We start from the raw sequence: 21,637 nt of genomic DNA, 5'->3' as shown, positions 1-21,637 counted from the left end.
GAAAGACAAATACCCTATGATATCGCTTACTGGTGGAATCTTAAATATGAATGAATGCGTTACTTTGCTATAGAGCAGAAATTGGCACAACATTGTAAATTAACTATACTTGAATTAAAAAATGTTTTAAAAAACCTGGATGGTATAGGAAATGATAAGCAAGTCAGGCAAATTATGTATAGTTTCACCACACAGAAGTATATTTTTAAAGTCTTTTTTAAAATTTTGTCTTTTTTTTTTTTTTTTAAGGGCACATATAGAGCACACAGAGGTACCCAGGCTAGGGGTCCAATCGGAGTTGTAGCTGCCGGCCTCTGCCACAGCCACAGAGACATGGGATCTGCGCCGCCTCTGCAACCTACACCACAGCTCATGGCAATGCTGGATCCTCAATCCACTGAGTGAAACCAGGAATTGAACCTGCATCTTCTTGGATGCTAGTCGGGTTCGTTACCCACTGAGCCACGACGGGAACTCCTCCTTCCAATCTTTTAAAAAATAATGTTGGAAGTTTCCATGTGGTGCAGTGTGTTAAAGATCCAGTGTTGCCACAGCTGTGGTGCAGGTTGCACCTGCGGTGTGGATTTGGTCCCCAGCCTGGGAACTTCCACATGCCACAGGCGTGGCCAAAACAAGTAATATTTAATTAATGAATTAATTAAATTATCTAGGCCATGCCCGTGGCATGCAGAAGTTCCCAGGCCAGCGACTACACCTGTGCCACATCAGTGACCCAAGCCACAGCAGTGACAATGCTGGATTCTTCACCAGTAGGCCACCAGTGAACTCCCATAATGCTTATTTTACAGACTTGAGATCTTAATGACTGGTCCCCGGTAAGAAGCCTGGGCACTGCGTCCCTAGTGAACTTCTCTGCTAGATGATATTTCACATGGATTGTCACAACTTATTGCTGGAGAATCAGTGCAGCCTGTGTGATTCTACGGGAGAGGTTCTTGGAAGTGTGTGCCTGGTCTCCTCATGCATCCTTTCCCTTTGCTAATTATGTACATTCACACACGATTTATTCTTAATGGTAATATGCTAACGTGCTCCAAAGTGGATTTTGTACTTTATAATATAGCTTAGACATCTTTCCATGCCCGTATATATAGATCTCTTGTTCTTTGTAATAGCTCATCTATATAATGTTTAACAATCTAATAACAGCATACATTAACCTTTTTCTCTCAGGGGTTAACTTCATTTATACAGTTTCAATAATTTGAGATTAATCTGACTATTAATATACTTACAGGATGTTTGAGTGTGCAGAGCTCATATAAGACACAGCCAAGAGACCAAATATCCCTGGGAAAGATAAGAGTTTCCATGCAAAAAAAAAAAATCAATAATTCTCAATTAAAGCCTTTATCCTTACAGCCCCTTATATTTGTGTATCTTTCAATTTTATACAGGTTGACCGGTTTCCACAAATGCTTTCAGATCCATTATCAATTTTTACTAAGACTAGAGGTAAAATGACAATTTGAAAATTTTTTAGTTTGTCAAAATCCCAGCAGAGAAAAGGTGTACAAGCTTTGCTACAATCTGATGGTCCGAGATTTGCTCCAACTTCACGCAATGAGCTCAAAGAAAGTGTGTGCGGGCATGGAATTTCGAGCAATTTGGAGGCGGGAGGCAGAACTCACACAGGGATTTGTTTTCCTTTGAAGGGTAAAATCTGGTTGATTTAGAAAGGAAAATTCTAGTCAAGGCTATTGACAGAACCAAGGTCAGATTAAGTGACAAACAGTATCTGGTACTCAATGAACTTGAAAGATGTTACTACCTAGGACTAGACACTTGATCTTGAGTACTTTAGTATTTCGACATGATGGGTTTAATAAGAAATTACCTTATAGAACAAAAAGCATAATTAAATCTAAAAGACCAAAGGAAACATAAGAAGCGGGCAAGAGGGCGGTCAGAGTCAAAATAATCAGGATTCAGTCGGGTGGGGTAAACGGGGGCACCATTTAGCCATTTCTGCAGCCCTCACGCTTGCTTCCTTTGAGTGTGTGCAAGAGCAGCAGAGACCAGGAAGAGCAATCCTAGAACAGGTAGGAAAGCGCTCCCAGCGGAGGTCGAGAGTCTCTCCAGGGTCCAGAAACTCCCTGCGCACTTCCCACCGCCAGACCAAACTGACACTGAGTTTTGTCTATACCCGGTCTTCCTTGGGCCCAGACTCCTCCTCTGTCCCAGACCACCCTCTGTAGCCAGTGTGGGTGAATCCAGTTGCCTACAGGGGTGTGGCAGGGAATTAAGCCGCCTGGGGCTGGGTGGGAACTTCTGCAGGGCTTATTCCATCCTGTTTACGGTGGGGACTGTGGTGAACCTGCTCGTGGCTGCGCGGCTGTATGAAAACGTGCCCTCTGGGGTAACAGAAGCTGATGACTAGTAGAAATTCTTAAGCCTTATTTACAGAACAACAGATCAGGGAACAGTTTGTTCAAACCCCTCTGCTTAAACTGCCTCCACTGATTAAGCTCATTTTAGTTATTTTTCTTTTCTTTTTCCTCTTTCTTCAGTGATGTACTCTCCAAGCCTCGTGCAGTCTGGGTAACATATCATAAACCTCCTTAACCGTCCCCATGGATAACACTGAGGATGGGTGGGTCACTAGAGCAACAGGGGTTTAAGAAGCTTTTCAGGAACTTGGAGTCAGTTCTTGTTCAGGTGGAACCAGCTAAGACTTGTTGGGACACTGGCCCTAGAATTAGACCCGTGAAGGTGTCCACTGAATGAACTTTTGACCTCCAAGGGCCAAAAACGCCACCTTCAGGTCTGCTAAACACCTGCATTTTTGAACATGCATCCCACAAAGAAGCAGGTAACTCCGATATGTCCGCACAGACCACCAATTAATTGCCTCACTACCTCCAAACCTCCTTCCCTCTGCCTCAGAGCAGGTGGCTTCTTTATCCCGTAAGTATCACCAGCCCCTCGCCTTCCGGGAGGCAGAGCTAAGACTTGCTCTCTAGTCTCCTCACTTGGCTGCCTTGGGAAAAAAAAACTCTTTGCTGCAAACCTCAGTATCTCCGTGTCTGGTTTTCGGTACGTCAGGCAAAGGAAACTGGTTTGGTAACTCTTAGGATCTTTCAATTATCCAAAGCATCAAATCAACATATTTAAATGTTGACTCAAATTCTTAAAAACCGGTACAAGGAAACAAAGCAATGCTGTTGAGCCCGGGGTCTCTGCAGCGCTGTTTCTGCCCTGGACAGCCCGCCCCTGCACCCAGGCTACACTAGCTGCGTTCCTGCTCAGCCTGAGGCCAAACCCCTTCTCTGGGTCAGAGGATATCACCCCAAAATGCCGCCTCCTTTATTAGGTGGAGAAATGTTCACTACTCTTTTTTAGGGCTTTGCCTTCCATTTCTCTCTAAGTCAAACAGTCAAATATCCCTTGAATATTATCCTAAACAAATGGTGAACTCCCAAAAGGAACTGTCTTTCTGCAAGGCCAACTAGTTCAACTGGTAGCCAGCTTTGAAAAGTGAGAATTTTTTCCTTTTCTTTCCATGGAAGTAAAAATGACCTCATCTTCATTTTTTTCTTTCTTTTTTTTTTATTTTATGGCTGCACCCTTGACATATGGGAATTTCCCAAGCCAGAGACTGAATCCAAGCTACTGCTGTGGCAATGCTGGATCCTTTAACCCACTGTGCCAGGCCCGGGATGGAACCCAGTGCCTCTGCAGGGACCCCCAGCTGCTCCAGTTGGATTCTTAGCCCAATGCACCACAGCGGGAACTCTCTTCTTCGTCTAACATAACTGTGTATATTAATACTATTCCTGAACGCTATGCTCTGATGCTACATACATAAAAGCTGGCTGATTTTTAAAGCTGGAAGGTGCCTTAACAATTACCTAGCCAACCTTCTCTTTGTGACAGGTAGGGGAACTGAGGCCCACAGAGATCAACTGACTTGGTCAAGTTGCTGACCAAGCCAAGATGAGGATTCCTGACTCCCAAACCAGTGCTCTGCCAGCAGATCTCAGTGCCTTCCACCTAACCCACCCGCAACACGTTCCTGCAACAGACTAAACAGGGCTTAGAAAGTATGAGAATCGAATACAAAGATGAGCATCACAGTGACTGCAATTTTCTTCTTCTTCTTTTTTTTTGGCCACATTCGTGGCATGTGGAAGTTTCAGGGCCAGGGATGGAACCCACGCCACCGCTGCCCCCCAAGCCACAGCCAACCCCGGATCTTTAACCTGCCGCGCCACCACGGAATTCCTCAGTGTTATTCTTCCCATCACCTGTATCTTTACATGAAGAGAAATGTCTCTAAGTAAGTTCAAAAGTTTCAGAAGTGGTCAGAGACAGTCACTGGGAGCTTCATTTTATAGGTAAAGAAAATGAAATTACAAAAGGAGCATAAGAAAGGCTTTCAAACCAAAGGTCAGCAACTCACGTTTTATTGTTGTAGGGTTTATTCTGACAGATCTCTGGGGACAGGTAGTAAGGTGTTCCAACACAAGTTCTAGCAAGTTCCATGGTGCTAGCGAAATTATAGTAAATAATAAAATAACATACTTTATTCCTGAAGTAAGAAAAGACTTAAGACATACACATACGTGCAAGAAAAAAGTATAGAAATGGACAACACAAAATTTGAAACATACACATGCTAAAATCAAGCAAAACATATTCTATAGGAATAAGAGAGTAATAAAATTAGTTGATTTTTAAGCTTATAATTCACCTCCCAAGATCTACACCTTAAAAAAAAAATTATGCCTTCAAGATGCCAAGAACAGACACAGTTATTATGCTGCAAAATCCTCACATGTTAAAGAATTCCTGCTTTCCAACGATTCGAGTAACACAATCTCACGATTTAACATTTGGCAAACACAAAAATGAACACAAAAGTAAAAAATCATCCACAATCTTACCATCCCCTCAAACTAGCATTAAAATTTGATATATTTCCTTCCTGTCTTTTTTCCATGCATATCTTTCACATAGCTGTAATCACAGTGCATTTGAAAGTGAGAATTCCTTTTTTTTAAACTTAATAAAACTTGTTCTCACATTATCGAGAAGGCTTCACAATCCTAAGTGTTAGTGGCTATATAATGTTTATGGCTGTGCCAGGTTTTATAAAATGTAACCATTTCCTAATTATCAGGCATTTCAGTTCTTTCAGACTTCAAATTATTCCCTTTGAATAACTTCCCAGCAATAGACCATTTAAAAATCTCTTGCTATATTTATTACCACCAAGCTATCTTCCAAAACAGTTGCATCCATATACTCCCCCCGGCTTGTGTGATTTGCCTGTTTCACGAAATGCTCACTAGCTTTATGCAGGTGTCCGTTGCATCTCATTTGATTCGCTTATATCACACACTGCCACCATCCTTCTACGATGCCCAGATTTATCTTGCAAATTTTAATTTCAGACAAAGTACCATCTGAATGATTTCATACACTCAACCTAAACAGTTACCTAAAATTATTTGGAAACCAGGCTTTTAATATCTTCTTAATTCATGACACTTAAAAATACACATTTTGGGAGTTCCCATCATGGCTTAGTGGTTAACGAATCCAACCAGGAACCATGAGGTTGCAGGTTCGATCCCTGCCCTTGCTCAGTGGGTTAACGATCCGGCGTTGCCGTGAGCTGTGGTGTAGGTCGCAGATGAGGCTCAGATCCTGTGGCTGTGGTGTAGGCCGGCGGCTACAGCTCTGATTAGACTCCTAGCCTGGGAACTTCCGTTTGCCATGGGTGCAGCCCTCAAAAGACAAGACAAAAAACAAACAAAACAAAACAAAAACCACATATTTTGGCTCTTATGAACAGAACAAAAAAAATTTTTAAGTACTTACTTGCTCAGGACTCTTGCAATACCAAAGTCCCCAAGCTTTGCAACCATTCCATTCTGGCTAAGAAAAACGTTCTATAAATGGAAAAAATGCCATGTTGTTGGAGAAATTTCAAGAAAATGAAAGATGAGTTCTATCTGGATCTCTGAGTTGTTACCTGTGCTTTTATGTCCCTGTGTAAGATCTTCCTGTCATGAATATGTTTTAGTCCTAGAGAAATCTGTACAAACCAACTCAGAATCTGTAGAGAGAACATAAAACCAGTCAGTAGTCTGGTGATCACTGAAATGACTTCCCTGAACGTGCAACAAACGAGAAATAACACATTTGTATTCGAACACAGCTACAGGGGTGCAGCTAATAAATACACCATCTTCACATATGCTTTTCTTTCTACAGCGAGAAAAACGGAGGTGCGAAAAGGCAACGCCATGCACAGGAAGAGCTAAACAGGAGTGCAGCGCCCTGGTCCTGGGGGCTGTGGCTCTGGTTCCTGCGGGGTGGGGGTGGGGGCATGCTGAAGCAAGGCGGAGAGGGAGGCAAGTCCTCATCTTTCTTTCTTTCTTTCTTTTTGCTTTGTAGGGCCACACCCTTGGCATATGGGGGTTCCCAGGCTAGGGGTCTAATCAGAGCTACAGCTGCTGGCCTACACCACAGCCTCAGCAATGCAGGATCCGAGCTGTGTCTGCGACCTACACCACAGCTCACAGCAACGCCAGATCCTTAACCCACTGAGCGAGGCCGGGGATTGAACCCGCAACCTCATGGTTCCTAGTCGGATTTGCTTCCACTGTGCCAAGACAGGAACTCCTGATCTTTTTCCTTAACATGGGGTTGCTAACTGCAGCAGGATAGTATAGCCAAGCAGCTCTGTTTTCTGATAACCCTAATGCCCCTGCTTTTTCCTTTTCAGCAGAAGGAAGGTGTCAAGGATAAAGAGAGAGAAAGAGGAAGAAGTAGAGACTCTGTAAGGTTATTACAAAGTTTAATGAAATATCCAGATATAGGTACATAATATAAAAGCAACAAATATCTTAATTTTAAACTTTTTGAAGTTTAATTTTTTAAAAAACATATGTTTTTATTTGGGAGTTTTTTGGCCGCACCTACAGCGTGCGTTAGTTCCAAGGCTGGTGACTGAACTGGTTCCACTGCAGGGATAACGGCAGATCCTTAACACACGGAGCCACTAGGGAACTCTTAAGCCTCACTTCATTTCTTAGTTATAATTTTCTTTTATCTTATCTGGCTATGAGCCTCCTTATTAACATGTGTTTTATGCTTATAGAGATTTATTTAAACTATTCTAAAATTCCGTTGGTTCTTTGCTCACCAAATTATACAGAAAGAGGAAAACAATAGGAAAAAAAAAAAAGCTATATACTAAGATTCAGTTGTAATTTTGGCTCTTTCCCAACAAAGGGAAATGTAATTCAAAATTGTGTAGAGGAAAGTATTTTTATTGAATGTGACAAAATAATATCTAGATAGGAAGAAAGGATGGTTTCTACAAATATGGAACTTAATATAGAATGTATGTGAGCCTAGAAAGAAGGCTTAGATTAAATTTACAGGGCTAGAGATATTGATTCTTTAATCATTCATACATTCACAACATTCAATTTTAACTCTTGGGAGAAATTACTTGGGCCTCACGCTCAAGTGCTAAAATAGAACAAAGAAACAAATGTCCTCAAGAAAGATGGTGGGCCATTCCCGTGCCCTGCTTCAGGAAGTGGCCGTTCCCATCAATTACACAGGCCCTGAGGCAGATTTTTCTACGCACACACACCTGTCTCCTTCATGATACCTAAGAGGGTATCAAAGGAAACTCAGAGGATCGAAGAAAAATGTAGTAGTGCAAAGAGAAAATGGGAATTGAGGCCATGATTCTTCCCCCTTTCTCTCCTCTCTCTTAATAACAAAAGACACTAGCCACTGCTAAAAAGGGCTTCTAGCCTCCCTCGCAAAGTGGGAGAGCTATTTCAAAACAGAGTACCAAACAGTAAAAGGGAGAAGAGTGAAGCCATAAATCATCACATCTAAAACGGCCAAGGAACATCCACATCCACTTTTGTTTTAGCCATGAAGACGTATCTCAGGGGCATGCTACACGAGACTGTCCAGAAATAAGACACTGTCTTTTCTCAAGCAAAGTTCCTTCTCAAAAAGAGAGTTAATTTACGTTCAATGTCAAACATGTCCTGGACTAGATCTATCAAGAATATTGATCTGGGAGTTCCCCCAGGGCACAGCAGGTTAAAGATCTGGTTTGTCATTACAATGGCTTGGGTGGCTGATGTGGTACAGGTTCCTTCGTTGACCCGGGAACTTCCGTGGATGTGGCCAAAAAATAAAATAAAATATTGATCCACTATTTTAGAGTTTGAACTTCTCTTCCAGAAATCAGGCTTCATATAAACATGGTCTATTTCATGTGGCATTATAAATTCAGTCCCCCAACATAGAGTAAAAGGCGCATTAGAAGAGCCTTTACCTGATCCTCCCTAAACAACACTCCCCGTTGCCTCTTGATCCTTTTCATGAGATCCCCTCCATCACAATACTCCATCACAATGAACAGCCTGTCGTTCTCTGTAAGAAAAAGCATCAGGCCACGCTATACTTATTTGCCTTTCAAGTTCTAGAAGGTGGAGGATTTAATAGACAAATGCAGTAGCTAATGGTTGAAAACGCTGGCTGTAGAATCAAGATGGACTGGGCTCTAATCCCACTTCACCACTTACATTTCTTAGCTCTGTGACTTTGGGCAAGCTATATTTAATGTCTCTGTGCCTCATTATCTCATCTGTGAGATGAGGTTGTTTTATCTTTCCTCATTGAATCTTTTAAATGAGTTCATCCATGTCACATTCCTTGAATACCTGCACATACTGAATTCAATAAATGTGAGCAATTATTATTAATACATTCCTGCAAAAGATTGGAAATCTGCAGTGAAAGAGCAGCTGTGAATCTTTCTCAACACCTCAGGAAGAATTAATAGACCCCTGAATTTGAGTATAAACTTTTATTTCTATGGGGTTTATTCAACCATGTTACTGAGTACAGTAGAGAGGCCTGACCTCTAATTGACCTCTGCCTGACCTGCTCTGCAGACTGATGGGCACTCTGTGTGGCCATTGCCAACTCAAGGTTACCCTGGGGGAACTCCCAGATCAATATTCAATCACATCTTTCTTTTTCCATACATCTTGCATCAGTTTATATGACGATTATAAGAACAAGCATAGTTGACATCAACAGATTTGGGAGTGAACGCAGTGATCTTGGTAAAAATCAATGGGAGCAGAGGAACCTGGACATACAAGATGTATGGAAAAAGAAAGATGTGATTGTTTCTACAAAAACTACACGGAATGCCGTGGAGGACTCAGTCAAAGTGAGCAGCTAAAAAATAAGTCATTGATGGACAGATTGGGTGGGACAAGTAGAAAATAACTGGAAAGCCGGAGTTCCCGTTGTGGCGCAGTGGTTAACGAATCCGACCAGGAACCATGAGGTTGCGGGTTCGGTCCCTGCCCTTGCTCAGTGGGTTAAGGATCCGGCGTTGCCGTGAGCTGTGGTGTAGGTTGCAGACGCGGCTCGGATCCCGCGTTGCTGTGGCTCTGGCGTAGGCCGGTGGCTACAGCTCCGATTCAACCCCTAGCCTGGGAACCTCCATATGCTGCGGGAGCGGCCCAAGAAATAGCAACAACAACAACAACAAAAAAAAAAAAAAAAAAAGAAAAAAGAAAATAACTGGAAAGGTTCAAAAGCATTGTGCATGGAGAGCATCTATAAATTCTTACTCCGCTCTAAAGAAAAGAAATCGGAAATTATAAATTGAAAGGAGGGGAGCCCATGTAAGAAAGAATATTCTGAACTCCAATTGGTAGACTCATATTCAAAGAAAAGGTCTTGGTGGGGGTTCCCGTTGTGGCGCAGCAGAAATGAATCCGACTAATATCCACAAGGTTTCGAGTTCGATCCCTGGTCTCCCTCAGTGGGTCAAAGGACCTTGCGTTGCTGTGAGCTGTGGTGTAGGCCAGCAGCTGCACCTCGGATTCGGCCTGGGAACTTCCATAGGCCACAGGTATGCTCCCCATCACCAAAAAAAAAAAAAAAAAAAGACAAGGTCTTGGTCTTACACCAAAAGTTTAGCAAATGACTGTGCATTTATGGATTAGAGTTTGTATGATTTCCTGCTTAACCAGCTTTTCTCCTTAACCAAACAATGACCAGGTGAGCTTTTTTTTTTTTTTTGAAATGGGCTTCTACTAACTTGTTTCTTTCTCCCACGAGTTCATGGGGGTTCCCTGAAGCAGAGCCCACGCTTGAGTCTTTTGTATTCCCTGTGCCTGGCACGTGGAAGGTGCCTAATAAAGGGTGTGGTTGTGGTGGTGGTTGTTGCTGAGTATCCACTAAGTGTCAGAATCTCTTGCCAAATATCTATCACTTGCTGCCTCTGTCTTTCAAGCAGCTGAAACCGAGTTTAAGGCAGCTCTCAGGAACCTGACAGCATCTGCCCTTGGTTGCTTCTGAGTCTCAAACTTAGGGCTTCTCTCAAGAACGCGTCCATTTCTTCATCTTCCCTCTTCAAGGGGCGATCCCTGCATTCATCAACGAATCGTCACTGAAGACGCTAAGGAACGCGTGCGAGGGTTAGGAAGCAAAGAAGCCATCCTTCCGAATAAGGAGGGCGACAGGTTGGATTCGACATCCGTCACGACGTGAGAAGGGCTATGGCAGACGTCTGCACACACGAACGCGGGCAGAGAGAACAGGAGGCAGTGAGCCAGAGGCTGCAGAGGCCGGCAGGGGTTCTGCGAAGATGCTGACCCTGACCGCCCAGAGGTCAGTTACTTTCAGGAATGTATAAGTTTGGGGAGAATTCATACTTTTCTTTTTTTTTTTTTTTGTCTTTTTGCTATTTCTTTGGGCTGCTCCCGCAGCATATGGAGGGTCCCAGGCTAGGGGTTGAATCGGAGCTGTAGCCACCGGCCTACGCCAGAGCCACAGCAACGCGGGATCCGAGCTGCGTCTGCAACCTACACCACAGCTCACGGCAACGCCGGATCGTTAACCCACTGAGCAAGGGCAGGGACCGAACCCGCAACCTCATGGTTCCTAGTCGGATTCGTTAACCACTGCGCCACGACGGGAACTCCTTTTTCTTAGCTCAGTCATTAAAAGGGCTACCACAGCAAAGCAGGGACAGCAATTTTTTTTCAAAACCATAGAAAGGCTCTTCTCCAGATGTAAGCGGGACTCTTTAAATGTTGGCTCAAACGGCACCTTCAAAGCCAGACCACCGTCCTGACTGGCCTGTTCAACACTGTTCCCTTCATCCTGCCTCAGTCTATTTTATTTTCCCGCAACACTTACCACCTTCTAACCGGCCACATCACATACTTAAGAATAATGTTTCCATTTATTGTCTGTCTCTTCCCATGCTTGCCCCCCCACCACCCTGGAATACAAACTCCACAGTTGCACAGCAGGCCGAATTCTCAGCTGGCTCTGGTGCACCCCCTGTATACTCCCCTTGAGCGAGAGCGTTCCCTGTCCATGGGGAACATGATTAGTTAGGATACATAGCAGCGGGGATGTGCTGGTATAATGAAAGTGACTAAACAGCTGACTTTGAGTTACTAGAAAAAGAAATTATACAAGTGGCCTTGACCTAATCACCAGAGCCACTTAAATCTAGGTCTCAGCTCAGAAACAGAAGTGAGCGAGTCCACACTGGAGGGGCCTAGGGAGGGGGCCCCGTGGCAGGGAGGGGAGGCTGGCTTCCAGACCCAGAGGACCACCCTCGGTCACCCGCCAGCAAGAAAGCAGGCCCCTGAGCCCTACAATCACCGTAAGTGAGATGTGCCAACAACATGCATAAGCCTGGAAGAGGATGCAGGGCCTCAGATAAGGCAGCAGGCCCAGCGGATACCTTGATTTCAACCATGTGAGAGCCTGCGCACAGAATCCAGCCAAGCCAAGTCCAGGCTTCCCATCTTAGAGGAACAGGGAGATGGCAGGTGGGTTTCTACTTTCTACAGATAAACATTTCATGACCTAGAGCCGGGATTCTTCTGTTCAGAAATGAGCCGTGTGAGGATAAACAAAGGCTTCACCACCCCCTTTACAGGCAGGTGGGGCAAGGACCCCTGCGGCTTTCAGCTAAGCTCCGTGTTTCAAGTCTCAACAATCCGCCAGGAGCACTCAAAGGTATCACAATAGCTCTAGTTTTCCAAAACACAGGGGTGCCCTACTTAAAAAAATTTTTAAAGGCCATCATAAGAAAGTTTAAGCTTACACCATAAACAAGCTTAGTGGAGGTTCTTTACACTGTTTTAAAAATAAAAAGCTCTCATTTTATAATGGTATTCAGTATAAACAATCCTCAACGGTCCATTTTGCATCCTCCGCTCTACTCAATGGGCCAGCAGCCCAGGCATGCAGTCCCCAACCATGTGTGAGCACCCGCTCGGTGCTTGGTGCTGAGGAGCAGGCGGCGAGCAAAGGAATTCGTTATAGCTTTATTATCTTAAAGGGAGACAAATATTACTTGCATAGACACACACACAGAAGTGCTGGCGCGTCCAGTAAAGGGGTCTGTAACTTGCACTGTGAGTTCGGAAGAGGCCTGACCATGAGCAGGACTTACCAGACGGAGGTGTGCACAGAATAACCCACAGAATGTGGAAGATGGTCTTGCGGTGTCCTCGTTAGGAATCCACGAGCAGCAACGGAGGGCATTTTATTCAGAGGCTGCCCCTTAAAAGTTGCTCCACAGAACTCAGTTCCCTGCTCACGTGGGCTCTCAACTCCCTGGAAGAGTTGGGAGTGTCCTGAGAGCTCTTTTAGGAGTTCCCTTTGTGGCTCAGTTAACGAATCCGACTAGGAACCATGAGGTTGCAGGTTCAGTCTCTGGCCTCGCTCAGTGGGTTAAGGATCCGGCGTTGCTGTGAGCTGTGGTGTAGGTCACAGGTGTGGCTCGGATCTGGCATTGCTGTGGCTGTGGTGTAGGCTGCAGATACAGCTCCAATTCCACCCCTAGCCTGGGAACTTCCATGTGCCACAGGTGTGGTCCTAAAAAGACCAAAAAAAAAAAAAAAAAGCCTGTACCGAGTTTCAATTTGTAAGAAACACGGAGAGCTACTTTGAAGACAACGGTTTTGGTTTTTGGTTTCCGGTTGCACCTGCAGCATTCAGAAGTTCCCAGGCCAGGAATTGAACCCAAGCCACAGCAGGAATAACACCTAACTTTAACCACTAGGCCACCAGAGAACTCCATGCAATGGCTTTAATTTGTGAAAAAGACACAGTGCCCCACATAGTGTAAAAGCTCAAAAAGTAGCCTTTAGGGAGTTCCCGTCGTGGCACAGTGGTTAACGAATCTGACTAGGAACCATGAGGTTGCGGGTTCGGTCCCTGCCCCTGCTCAGTGGGTTAACGATCTGGCATTGCCGTGAGCTGTGGTGTAGGTCAGAGACGCGGCTCAGATCCTGCATTGCTGTGGCTCTGGCATAGGCTGGTGGCCACAGCTCCGATTAGACCCCTAGCCTGGGAACCTCCATATGCCGCAGGAGTGGCCCAAGAAATAGCAAAAAGACAAAAAAAAAAAAAAGTAGCCTTTAAATTTTATGTACTGATTTTCACACGCCCGATAGTGCTTGAAGATATGTAGGTAACATTCCTGCTCCAAGAACTGCTTACGACCCATGAATCCAAGCACCCCCAGTGCTGGGTGCTAGGTGCTGGATGGGGACCCTGCATGGTCGACTGTGCGTGTATACAGCCCTGTTGCAGCCTTTGCAACAGCTGACATGCTCTATGTGTTTGCAGTCTGTCTCTTCTCACTACAGTGTAAGTGCCACAGGACAGGCACTGCTGTATTCCTGGCCTCTGGAACAATGCATACAGTAAGCGCTCAATAAATGTTTGTTACGTGAATGAACAGTCTCTGAGTAATGTTCCTTCAATGGATTTTTATTTTATTTTTTACCTTTGAGGTCGAGTAATGGACGAAGGCAGAGGAAATGTGAGATGCATGGGTTGGAGAAGAGGAATTGCTTCCTTCAAGTCCTCCCCTCCCCCGAGTGCTGGCCGTTTGGTGGCCCTGGTGCGTGGCTGTCTGCTGCCTCTCTGTAAGAGGACTGTACAGCCCCACCTGCTGCCCCGGAAACACGAGGCCTCACAGAGGCAGAGTGTACCTTCCCCTACCAGCCCGTTCTCAGGCTTGGCCGCTCTGTACCAATAAGGTGAGCGCATAAGGAAAAGAAGAGACATGCCACATGCTTGCAGGGCTGTGAGAGGGGTAGTGTGGTGGGCTCTGTGTCTTGCTCTTTTCTCTTGCTCAGGAGAACAGCCTGCTGCCTATCTGAGCTGCTCTTTCAGCCTGGACCCCAGGCCCAAAGACTCTGCTCGCCCAGAGCCAAAGTAAGGTGAGTGAGCTATGGATCGGTATTATCATAGGCCACTGAAATTTCTTACTGCAGCAAAGCGAATACGCCCATCATTAACTACTCAAAGGAGTAAGAATTAAAGACAGATGGGAAGAAATGGGAGAAAATTTAGGACAGCTGTCTACAAAAGCTCACTGGAGAAGAAATAAACATGTCTCAAATCTTAAGTAAATGGGAAAATGAGTCCAGTTTCAAAAATTAATTTACACACAGTTCTCAGGATGCTATCAGCCAGCTTCTATCAGTTCTTTGATAGAAGTCCATACACCAGCATTCTATTAAAATACTTTAGGAGTTCCTGTTGCGGCTCCGTGGAAACAAACCCGACTAGTATCCATGAGGTTATGGGCATGATCCCTGGCCCTGCTCAGTGGGTTAAAGAACCAGCATTACCATGGGCTGTGGTGTAGGTTGCAGATGGGGCTCGGATCCTGCGTGGCTGTGGCTGTGGCACAGGCCAGCAGCTGTAGCTCCGATTGGACCCCTAGCCTGGGAACCTCCATATGCTGCAGGTTCAGCCCTCAAAAGCAATCATGATAATGATAATGATAAATAAAATACTTTAAGGATATTAGAAAGTCAAACCTTGAAATGAGCTGAAGAAGCTTACGATGTTGGGATGTTTCATCTTTGCCAGAAGAATGACTTCCTTCTTGGAAGCTTCTTTTTCTTGGATGGCCATCTAAATTATAGTGAGAGACAGTCGTGTGTAAAGATAGTTTGCTTTTACGAACATGCTCTCTGCTCCCTGTCAGAAAAATTCTCCAGGACTGGCTTTTAATGGCACTTCTCAAAGGCAGGAAATGACGTTTCTAAAAGTAGTATAGTATCCTATACCTAGTCAACGGTTTGTCAGTCACAATCATGAACAAGAAAATAAGCATTTCCGGTGAAACTTTGCTGTATTAAAAGTTCGGCTGGGGAGTTCTCCTATGTCATGGGGTTAAGGATCTGGCATGATCACTACTGTGCTCCTGTTGCTCCTGTGGCGCAGGTTTGAGCCCTGACCCGGGAACTTGTGCATGCTGTGGGTGTGCCAAAAAAAAAAAAAAAAGGTTCAATTGGATTGGTGGTTCATTATTTAGTCATCCGGAGGAAAGTTAGTTTATTATTTATCTTTCAGCAGCAAAAGAATTTACAAAAAACAAAATGCTCCAGCAGCCATCACCGCTAAGAAGAAACAAAATGAAATCTAAAAAATCTACATGTCAGAGTTCCAACTGTGGTACAGCAGGGTAAGGATGCAGCGTTATCCCTGTGGTGGCACAGGTCTGGTCCCAGGCCCAGCTCCGTGGGTTACGGATCTACTGTTGCTACAGCTGTGGTGTAGCTTGCAGCTGTGGCTCGGATGGGATCCCTGGCCCGGGGACTTCCATATGCCACAGGTACAGCCATAAAAATAAAAATAAATACAAATTAAAAGAATAAGATGCCATCTATCACATAAATCGAATCAGTAATGTGCTAAAACTATTCCATTTTTCATTTTTGAACAAAATTTGTCTCATGACTTCATTTTAGATTAGATTTTTTTTTTTTTTTTTTTTGGTAGCACCCGCAGCATGCAGAAGTTCCCAGGCCAGGGGTCAAACCCACACCACAGCAGTGACCTGAGCCACTACAGTGACAACACTGGATCCTTAACCCACTGAGCCACATAGGAACTCCTTTTCTTTTTAGGGCCATACCTGTGGCATATGGAAATTCTCAGGCTAGGGGTCCCGTGTTCCAGTGGCTGTGGAATAAGCCAGCAGCTGCAGCTCAAATTTGACCCCTAGCCTGGGAACTTCCATATGCCATAGATCTGGCCCTAAAAAGCAAAAAAAAAAAAAAAAAAAAAAGTGGAGTTCCCATTGTGGCACAGTGGAAACGAATCCAACTAGGGACCGTGAGGTTTTGGGTTTGATCCCTGGTCTCACTCAGTGGATTAAGGATTCAGTGTTGCTGTGAGCTGCCGTTTAGGTCACAGAAGCGGCTTAGATCTTGAGTTGCCATGGCTGTGGTGTAGGCCGGCACCTACAGCTCAGATTCGACCTGGGAACCTCCATATGCTTCGGGTGAGGTCCTAAAAAGACAAAAAAATTAAATTTTTAAAAAAGAGAAGGAAAAAAAAAGAAAAGAAACAAGAGTGGTGTGACCAGAGTGGTGTGGTAAGGAGGGACCGAGTGGGGATGTCAGCGGAAAGCCTCCCTGAGGAGGTGACCTGAATAAGGAGAGAGGCCACCAGAGGGCAAAACGGGGTGTCAGAGCTATAGGAGTCAGCGTGACAGCATTTTTCTTTTCTTTACTTTTTAAAAAATAAGATAATTAGGGAGTTCCTGCCATAGTGCAGTGGGTTAAGGATCTGGCGTTGCTGCAGCTGTGGCGGCAGAGGTTGCAGCTGCAGCTCGGATTCAGTCCTAGGGCTGGGAACATCCATATGCCAGAGGGGAGACCAAAAAAACATTTTTTTTTATAAGATAAAAATAAAAATAATATCATTGGGGAGTTCCCGTTGTGGTGCAGCAGAAACGAATCCAACTAGTAATCATGAGGTTGTGGGTTCAATCCCTGGACTCGTTCAGTGGGTGAAGGATCTGTCTTTGTTGTGAGCTGCAGTGTAGGTCGCAGACGCCACTTGGATCTAGCATTGCTGTGGCTGTGGCGTAGCCCAGCAGCTGTAGCTCTGATTCAGCCCCTAGCCTGGGAACCCCCAGATGCCTTGGGTGCGGCCCTAAAAAGTAAAATAAATTTAAAATAAAATAAAATAAATAAAATAAAATTAAATTAAAATTAAAATAAATAAGATCATCGGTGACTGAACAAACAAAAGTTAATACTTGTAACAAAAAGATGTATTTCCTTGACATACTAGATTAAAAATCAGCTGACTATACCACTGAAAATGAATAGGAATTTGAACTTCTCAACTTTACCTTTGCAAAATTGACCTCTTTTATAACACAGTGCTCACTATCCATTCTCCCTTTGGCCAAGTAGGCTTTCCCAAAGGCACCTTCCCCAATGACCTTAATCACGTCATATTTTTCCATGGTCTCTGATGCACAGTTCTCTGAAATGATAGCAATGAAATTTTATAACATACTTTTCAGAAAAGTGAACAATCAGAAAAGTGATCACTAAAATGTAGGAGGACTCATTTTACTAAAACATTCTATCCAACCTCGCCAAGACTGAGTCAAATAACTTTCCTTATAGCCATAGGTAAAAACCAAAGTGAGACAGAGCTCCCAGGACAGCCTTGGGCTGCAGCTCAGCTTTGACACACAGTGCTGCAATCTTGGGGAAGTCACTTAACTTTGTAAGACTTGACTTTCCTAATTTCTAAAATGGAAAAAAAAAAAAAAAACACTTTTAAGTTTGTTCTGAGATGGAGTTCCCATCGTGGCGCAGTGGTTAACAAATCATACTAGGAACCATGAGGTTGCAGGTTCAATCCCTGGCCTTGCTCAGTGGGTTAAGGATCTGGCGTTGCCGTGAGCTGTGATGTAGGTTGCAGATGCGGCTCGAAACCCGCATTGCTGTGGCTCTGGTGTAGGCCGGCGGCTATGGCTCCGATTCAACCCCTAGTCTGGGAATCTCCATATGCCGCGGGAGCGGCCCAAGAAATGGCAAAAAAAAAAAAAAAAAAGTAAAAGTTTGTTCTGAGAATGAAAAATACAGTATTCCAGTCTTGGCACCTCTCGCCAGCAGGAACTTGCTTAATGCTTGTGTAGTTTCACAGTCCAGCCTCTCTCAGTGGGGAGGTACTGCCCCCTAGGGGAAATTTTCAAAATTTACAGAGTTTTTCCTGTTCTTGGCAGAGATGCAGAGGCAGGCACTATGGCATTTAGAAGCTCTTGGAGTCTGAGACACTAACACTCTGCCATGACAAGGGCAGTCTGGCCCAATAAGGGATTATCCAGTGGCCCTACAACTTTAGAAACTCGCACACGTTCCTGTACGCAGAAAAATCCGTTTTTAATTATCTACAGCTACAGTCAAAGTATTTTACACCTAAATACAAACTATTTGGCAGTTTTAATTACCATTGGCCCTTTTCGAGGAATGCAACTACATATATGTAAAGGCTTGATTGCACCTTGCTGTGATCAGAACCTTACCAGGAACTGTTCACAGTTTGGAAAAATCACTCCCCTACCGCCTCCAGGCTCCTGGTTAGCTGAGACCTATCAGTTTGCAGCTGTCCTGGTAGGTGACTCCCTGCTACTTCACTACTTCTTCAAGTATAGTAGCGTTACATATTGAAATACAGACTTTATAATAAAGAGAGGCACTGTGGTATTTAGATTTATCTGTCTGGATGACAGGAGGGTGGCTGGGTCAAGGGGCTACAAGGGCCTCACCAGAGACCTACCCAGTCAGAATCTCCAGTTAAAAGACCTAAAATTCCCTTTGGCGCTTAAACTCCTTTGAGCGGGATTTGTCACCTACAGCCCAGAGTCCTGGCTTCTGGAGAGGAGAAAGTGAATTCTCTGGGGATAGTAAGCAGTGTGTCCCTTCCCTTCTATTTCTTTGGAAACACAGGTGCTTGTAACTGGAGTACACCCTCAATAGTCCGTGGGCAAAAAAAATGGGCCAGTAATTGCCAGTGGGGTTGTTTCTGAATCGTCTTAGGCAGGGCCTGGTGGCCCAGCACTTGCCTGTGTCCACCTCCGACCTCTCTGAAAGCTCCCTGGCCAGGAGGCCCTCAGCCAGCAGCCAGCCTCTGTGTCTTTGGGTAAACTGTCCCGCTGCATCTCCCCCTTGTACCACAGTTAGGGCATAATGCGGATTTTTAAAAATTGACCGAGCAGACAGGTTATGTTTTTAAGTAATTTGTGTCAATGTAGGAAGAAGGGACGATTAGGTTACATGGGGCTGGGAACCAGCTCTGCAGCCTGGGAAGGCTGGGGACACCGGAGGACTGGGTTTTGAGGCAGGCGGTTGCGGAGTCGGAACGCTAGGGCACCATCGCGGGAACACAGCGAAGCTCCCGCTCAGGTAGCCCCCAGACTTTGGGAAAAATCCTTCTCCCTTAGGAACACTCCGGGAGGCTGCCGGCGGGAGGGCAGCAGAACTCGCGCACAGGCCATGCGCCGGGTGCGCTGCGCGTTGCCATGGAGACTGACGCGGCCCGGGACCTGAGACCGCTCCCCAGCAGCCCGCTCCTTCTCCCGAGGGGGCTCACCCTTCCCCCCTCCCCGGCCCCTGGCTCCCAGAGCCCTGGGGGCAATCGGGGTTCTGAATAACGCAACATACCTGCTCCGCCGGGCAAGAGAAGCTTCCCGGGTGGATCCGGGCTCCCTTGGCCGCGTCTCGGAACGGCCGGGGCGGAGCCGCGCGAGGGACGGCGGGCGGGGCACAGGGTCGGTCCACCCGGAAGAAGGTTGGGGGCCGGGGAATTTGGAGACCTAGCCGCGACACCTCGGAACCCTTCTGCTAATACTCAACAAGCCGTATCGCTTCTCTTTCTTGTTTAAGGTGAACTAGATGCTTTGCATACATTATCTCTATTCTTTGCAACTACCGAGCAAGGTAGCAGTTTCCCAGTTTTACAAATGAGACAGGACCAGTTTCTCCTGCAAGGTCTCAAATACTTTCAAGAGACTGGAACAGAGCCCTACTGTTTTGGCCACAGCGGGGGACCTCCCATGGGGACCTCTTAGGAAACTGGCTGTGCCCAGTGGTCTGCAAGCAAACACGCTCTCACCATCTCCCCGACACGCCCCCACCCATTTCTCATTCCCATTGCACACTGAGCTGCTGTCTGAAACGTTTCATTACATGTTTAAGTAGTTGAAAGGATGTAATTTCCAGCAATTATAAATACCGACACAAGTAAAACATATTCAACAGAATCTAAATGCTACAGCAATTTGAAACCCACCATCATCTATTTTTTTTAAAAAGTGCTCTTCTTTAAGAATCAGAAAGTTTACATTATTATTCCTCTCTCTCCTTGAACTCATATTTCCATACATAACGTTTTCCAGGACTCAAAATCTTATCGATCGCCTATCGTATAAATGGAAGTTAATGTCTATTTCCTAATAATAGGCTTTTAAAAATTCATTAAAATTACTAGTAGTACACAATTGATCAAAATAAACCACAAGTTGATATTTATTAATATAAAAAGTAAAACTGTATTGGAAATTCATCTTTTAAAGACCTGAATGGGTTTTCCTCTTCCTCCTAGAAATTAGCTCAATTCGTATCCACAGATGAATGCTAACTTTTTGCTAGAATAGATAAAGTTCAACATTGATTCTGTCCATGAAAAATTAATCAAGAATCAATATGAGAAAGAAATGGAAAATTTTATTTGAGCCAACCTAAGGATTATAACCCAGAATGTAGTCTTTCAGAAACACTATTCCACCCCTTAGAGATCAAAGCACAGTTCACAGATGCAGCTTGGATCTGGTGTGGCTGTGGCTGTGGCTGTGGCACAGGCCTGCAGTTGCAGCTCTGATTCAAACCCTAGCATGGGAACTTCCATATGCCGCAGGTTTGGCCATAAAAAAGGAAAACAGAAAAGAGAGAAGCTACAGAAAAGCAAGACGTTGTGTGTGGGGGGCGGGGCGGTTTGGAATGAACCCCGAGGTACTGGACCAGAGCCCAAGACATCAATATGAACGAACCCATACTTAGCTTAAGACGCATGCAGAGGTTGAGATGCAGAGGTTGCCTATAGATATATAGACACACAGGACGGAATACACACAGATATTTCCTCGCTGTCTGCTGAGAGGGCCTCGAAGCAGTGACATCCCAGTAACGACCATCACACGCAGCATCTAGATCCTGGTTTCTAAACTAATTAAAGGAACCAGGGCTCCTTTGAGAAACGGCTGATCCTGAGGCTGGACCTTCTTCTTGCAGTGCCCGAAAGAAAAGAGGGGCTCAAAACACAAAAAGATGAAAGCATGTCAAAGGGATATAGGAGCTGGCCTGAAACAACTCCTCATGGCCAAAGCTGGAACAAGTCAAGCAATAAAACAAATGACTTAGTATTATCAGATAATCCCCCCTCAAAAGGTAGAACTAAATTCCTCTCCACCTGAGCATCGGCTAGATTTAGTGACTCCCTGTGACTGACCAGAACACGGAAATGGAAAACTAGCAACTTAACAGTGGAGACTCTGGCAGACGCTGCTTTAGCCAAGGGAGCAGGAACATAACGTGGAGCCGGCGCACTCCCCGGCAGGGTGTGCCCTTCCCCCAAACACGCATAAGCAGTCCCATCATGAGAAAAGCATCAGACAAGCCCTCTTAAGGGACATTCTTACAAACACCTAACCAGTACTCCTCAAAAATGTCAGGGTCCTGACAAATAAGGGAAG

The 21,637-nt window shown here is 45.0% G+C and overlaps 1 protein-coding gene across 1 annotated transcript in view; it reads right to left on the bottom strand.

Annotated features, from left to right (window-relative positions):
- Positions 1-19,607, bottom strand: part of NEK5 (NIMA related kinase 5) — a 55,705-nt gene extending 36,098 nt beyond the window's left edge. Inside the window, exons 1-8 of the mRNA XM_047755974.1 lie at positions 19,551-19,607; positions 17,225-17,361; positions 14,895-14,991; positions 8,342-8,439; positions 6,002-6,085; positions 5,848-5,918; positions 4,424-4,510; positions 1,257-1,311 (exon numbers count right to left, since the gene is read on the bottom strand). Coding sequence (XP_047611930.1) covers positions 1,257-1,311; positions 4,424-4,510; positions 5,848-5,918; positions 6,002-6,085; positions 8,342-8,439; positions 14,895-14,991; positions 17,225-17,341 — 609 coding nt within the window. The 5' untranslated portion in view covers positions 17,342-17,361; positions 19,551-19,607. The remainder of the gene's footprint in view (positions 1-1,256; positions 1,312-4,423; positions 4,511-5,847; positions 5,919-6,001; positions 6,086-8,341; positions 8,440-14,894; positions 14,992-17,224; positions 17,362-19,550) is intronic.
- Between the last annotated feature and the right edge of the window lie 2,030 nt (positions 19,608-21,637).

This window comes from Phacochoerus africanus, chromosome 13, assembly GCF_016906955.1.
Source record: "Phacochoerus africanus isolate WHEZ1 chromosome 13, ROS_Pafr_v1, whole genome shotgun sequence".
Classification (NCBI taxonomy): Eukaryota; Metazoa; Chordata; class Mammalia; order Artiodactyla; family Suidae; genus Phacochoerus; species Phacochoerus africanus.
This window is presented reverse-complemented; position numbering and strand designations above follow the sequence as displayed.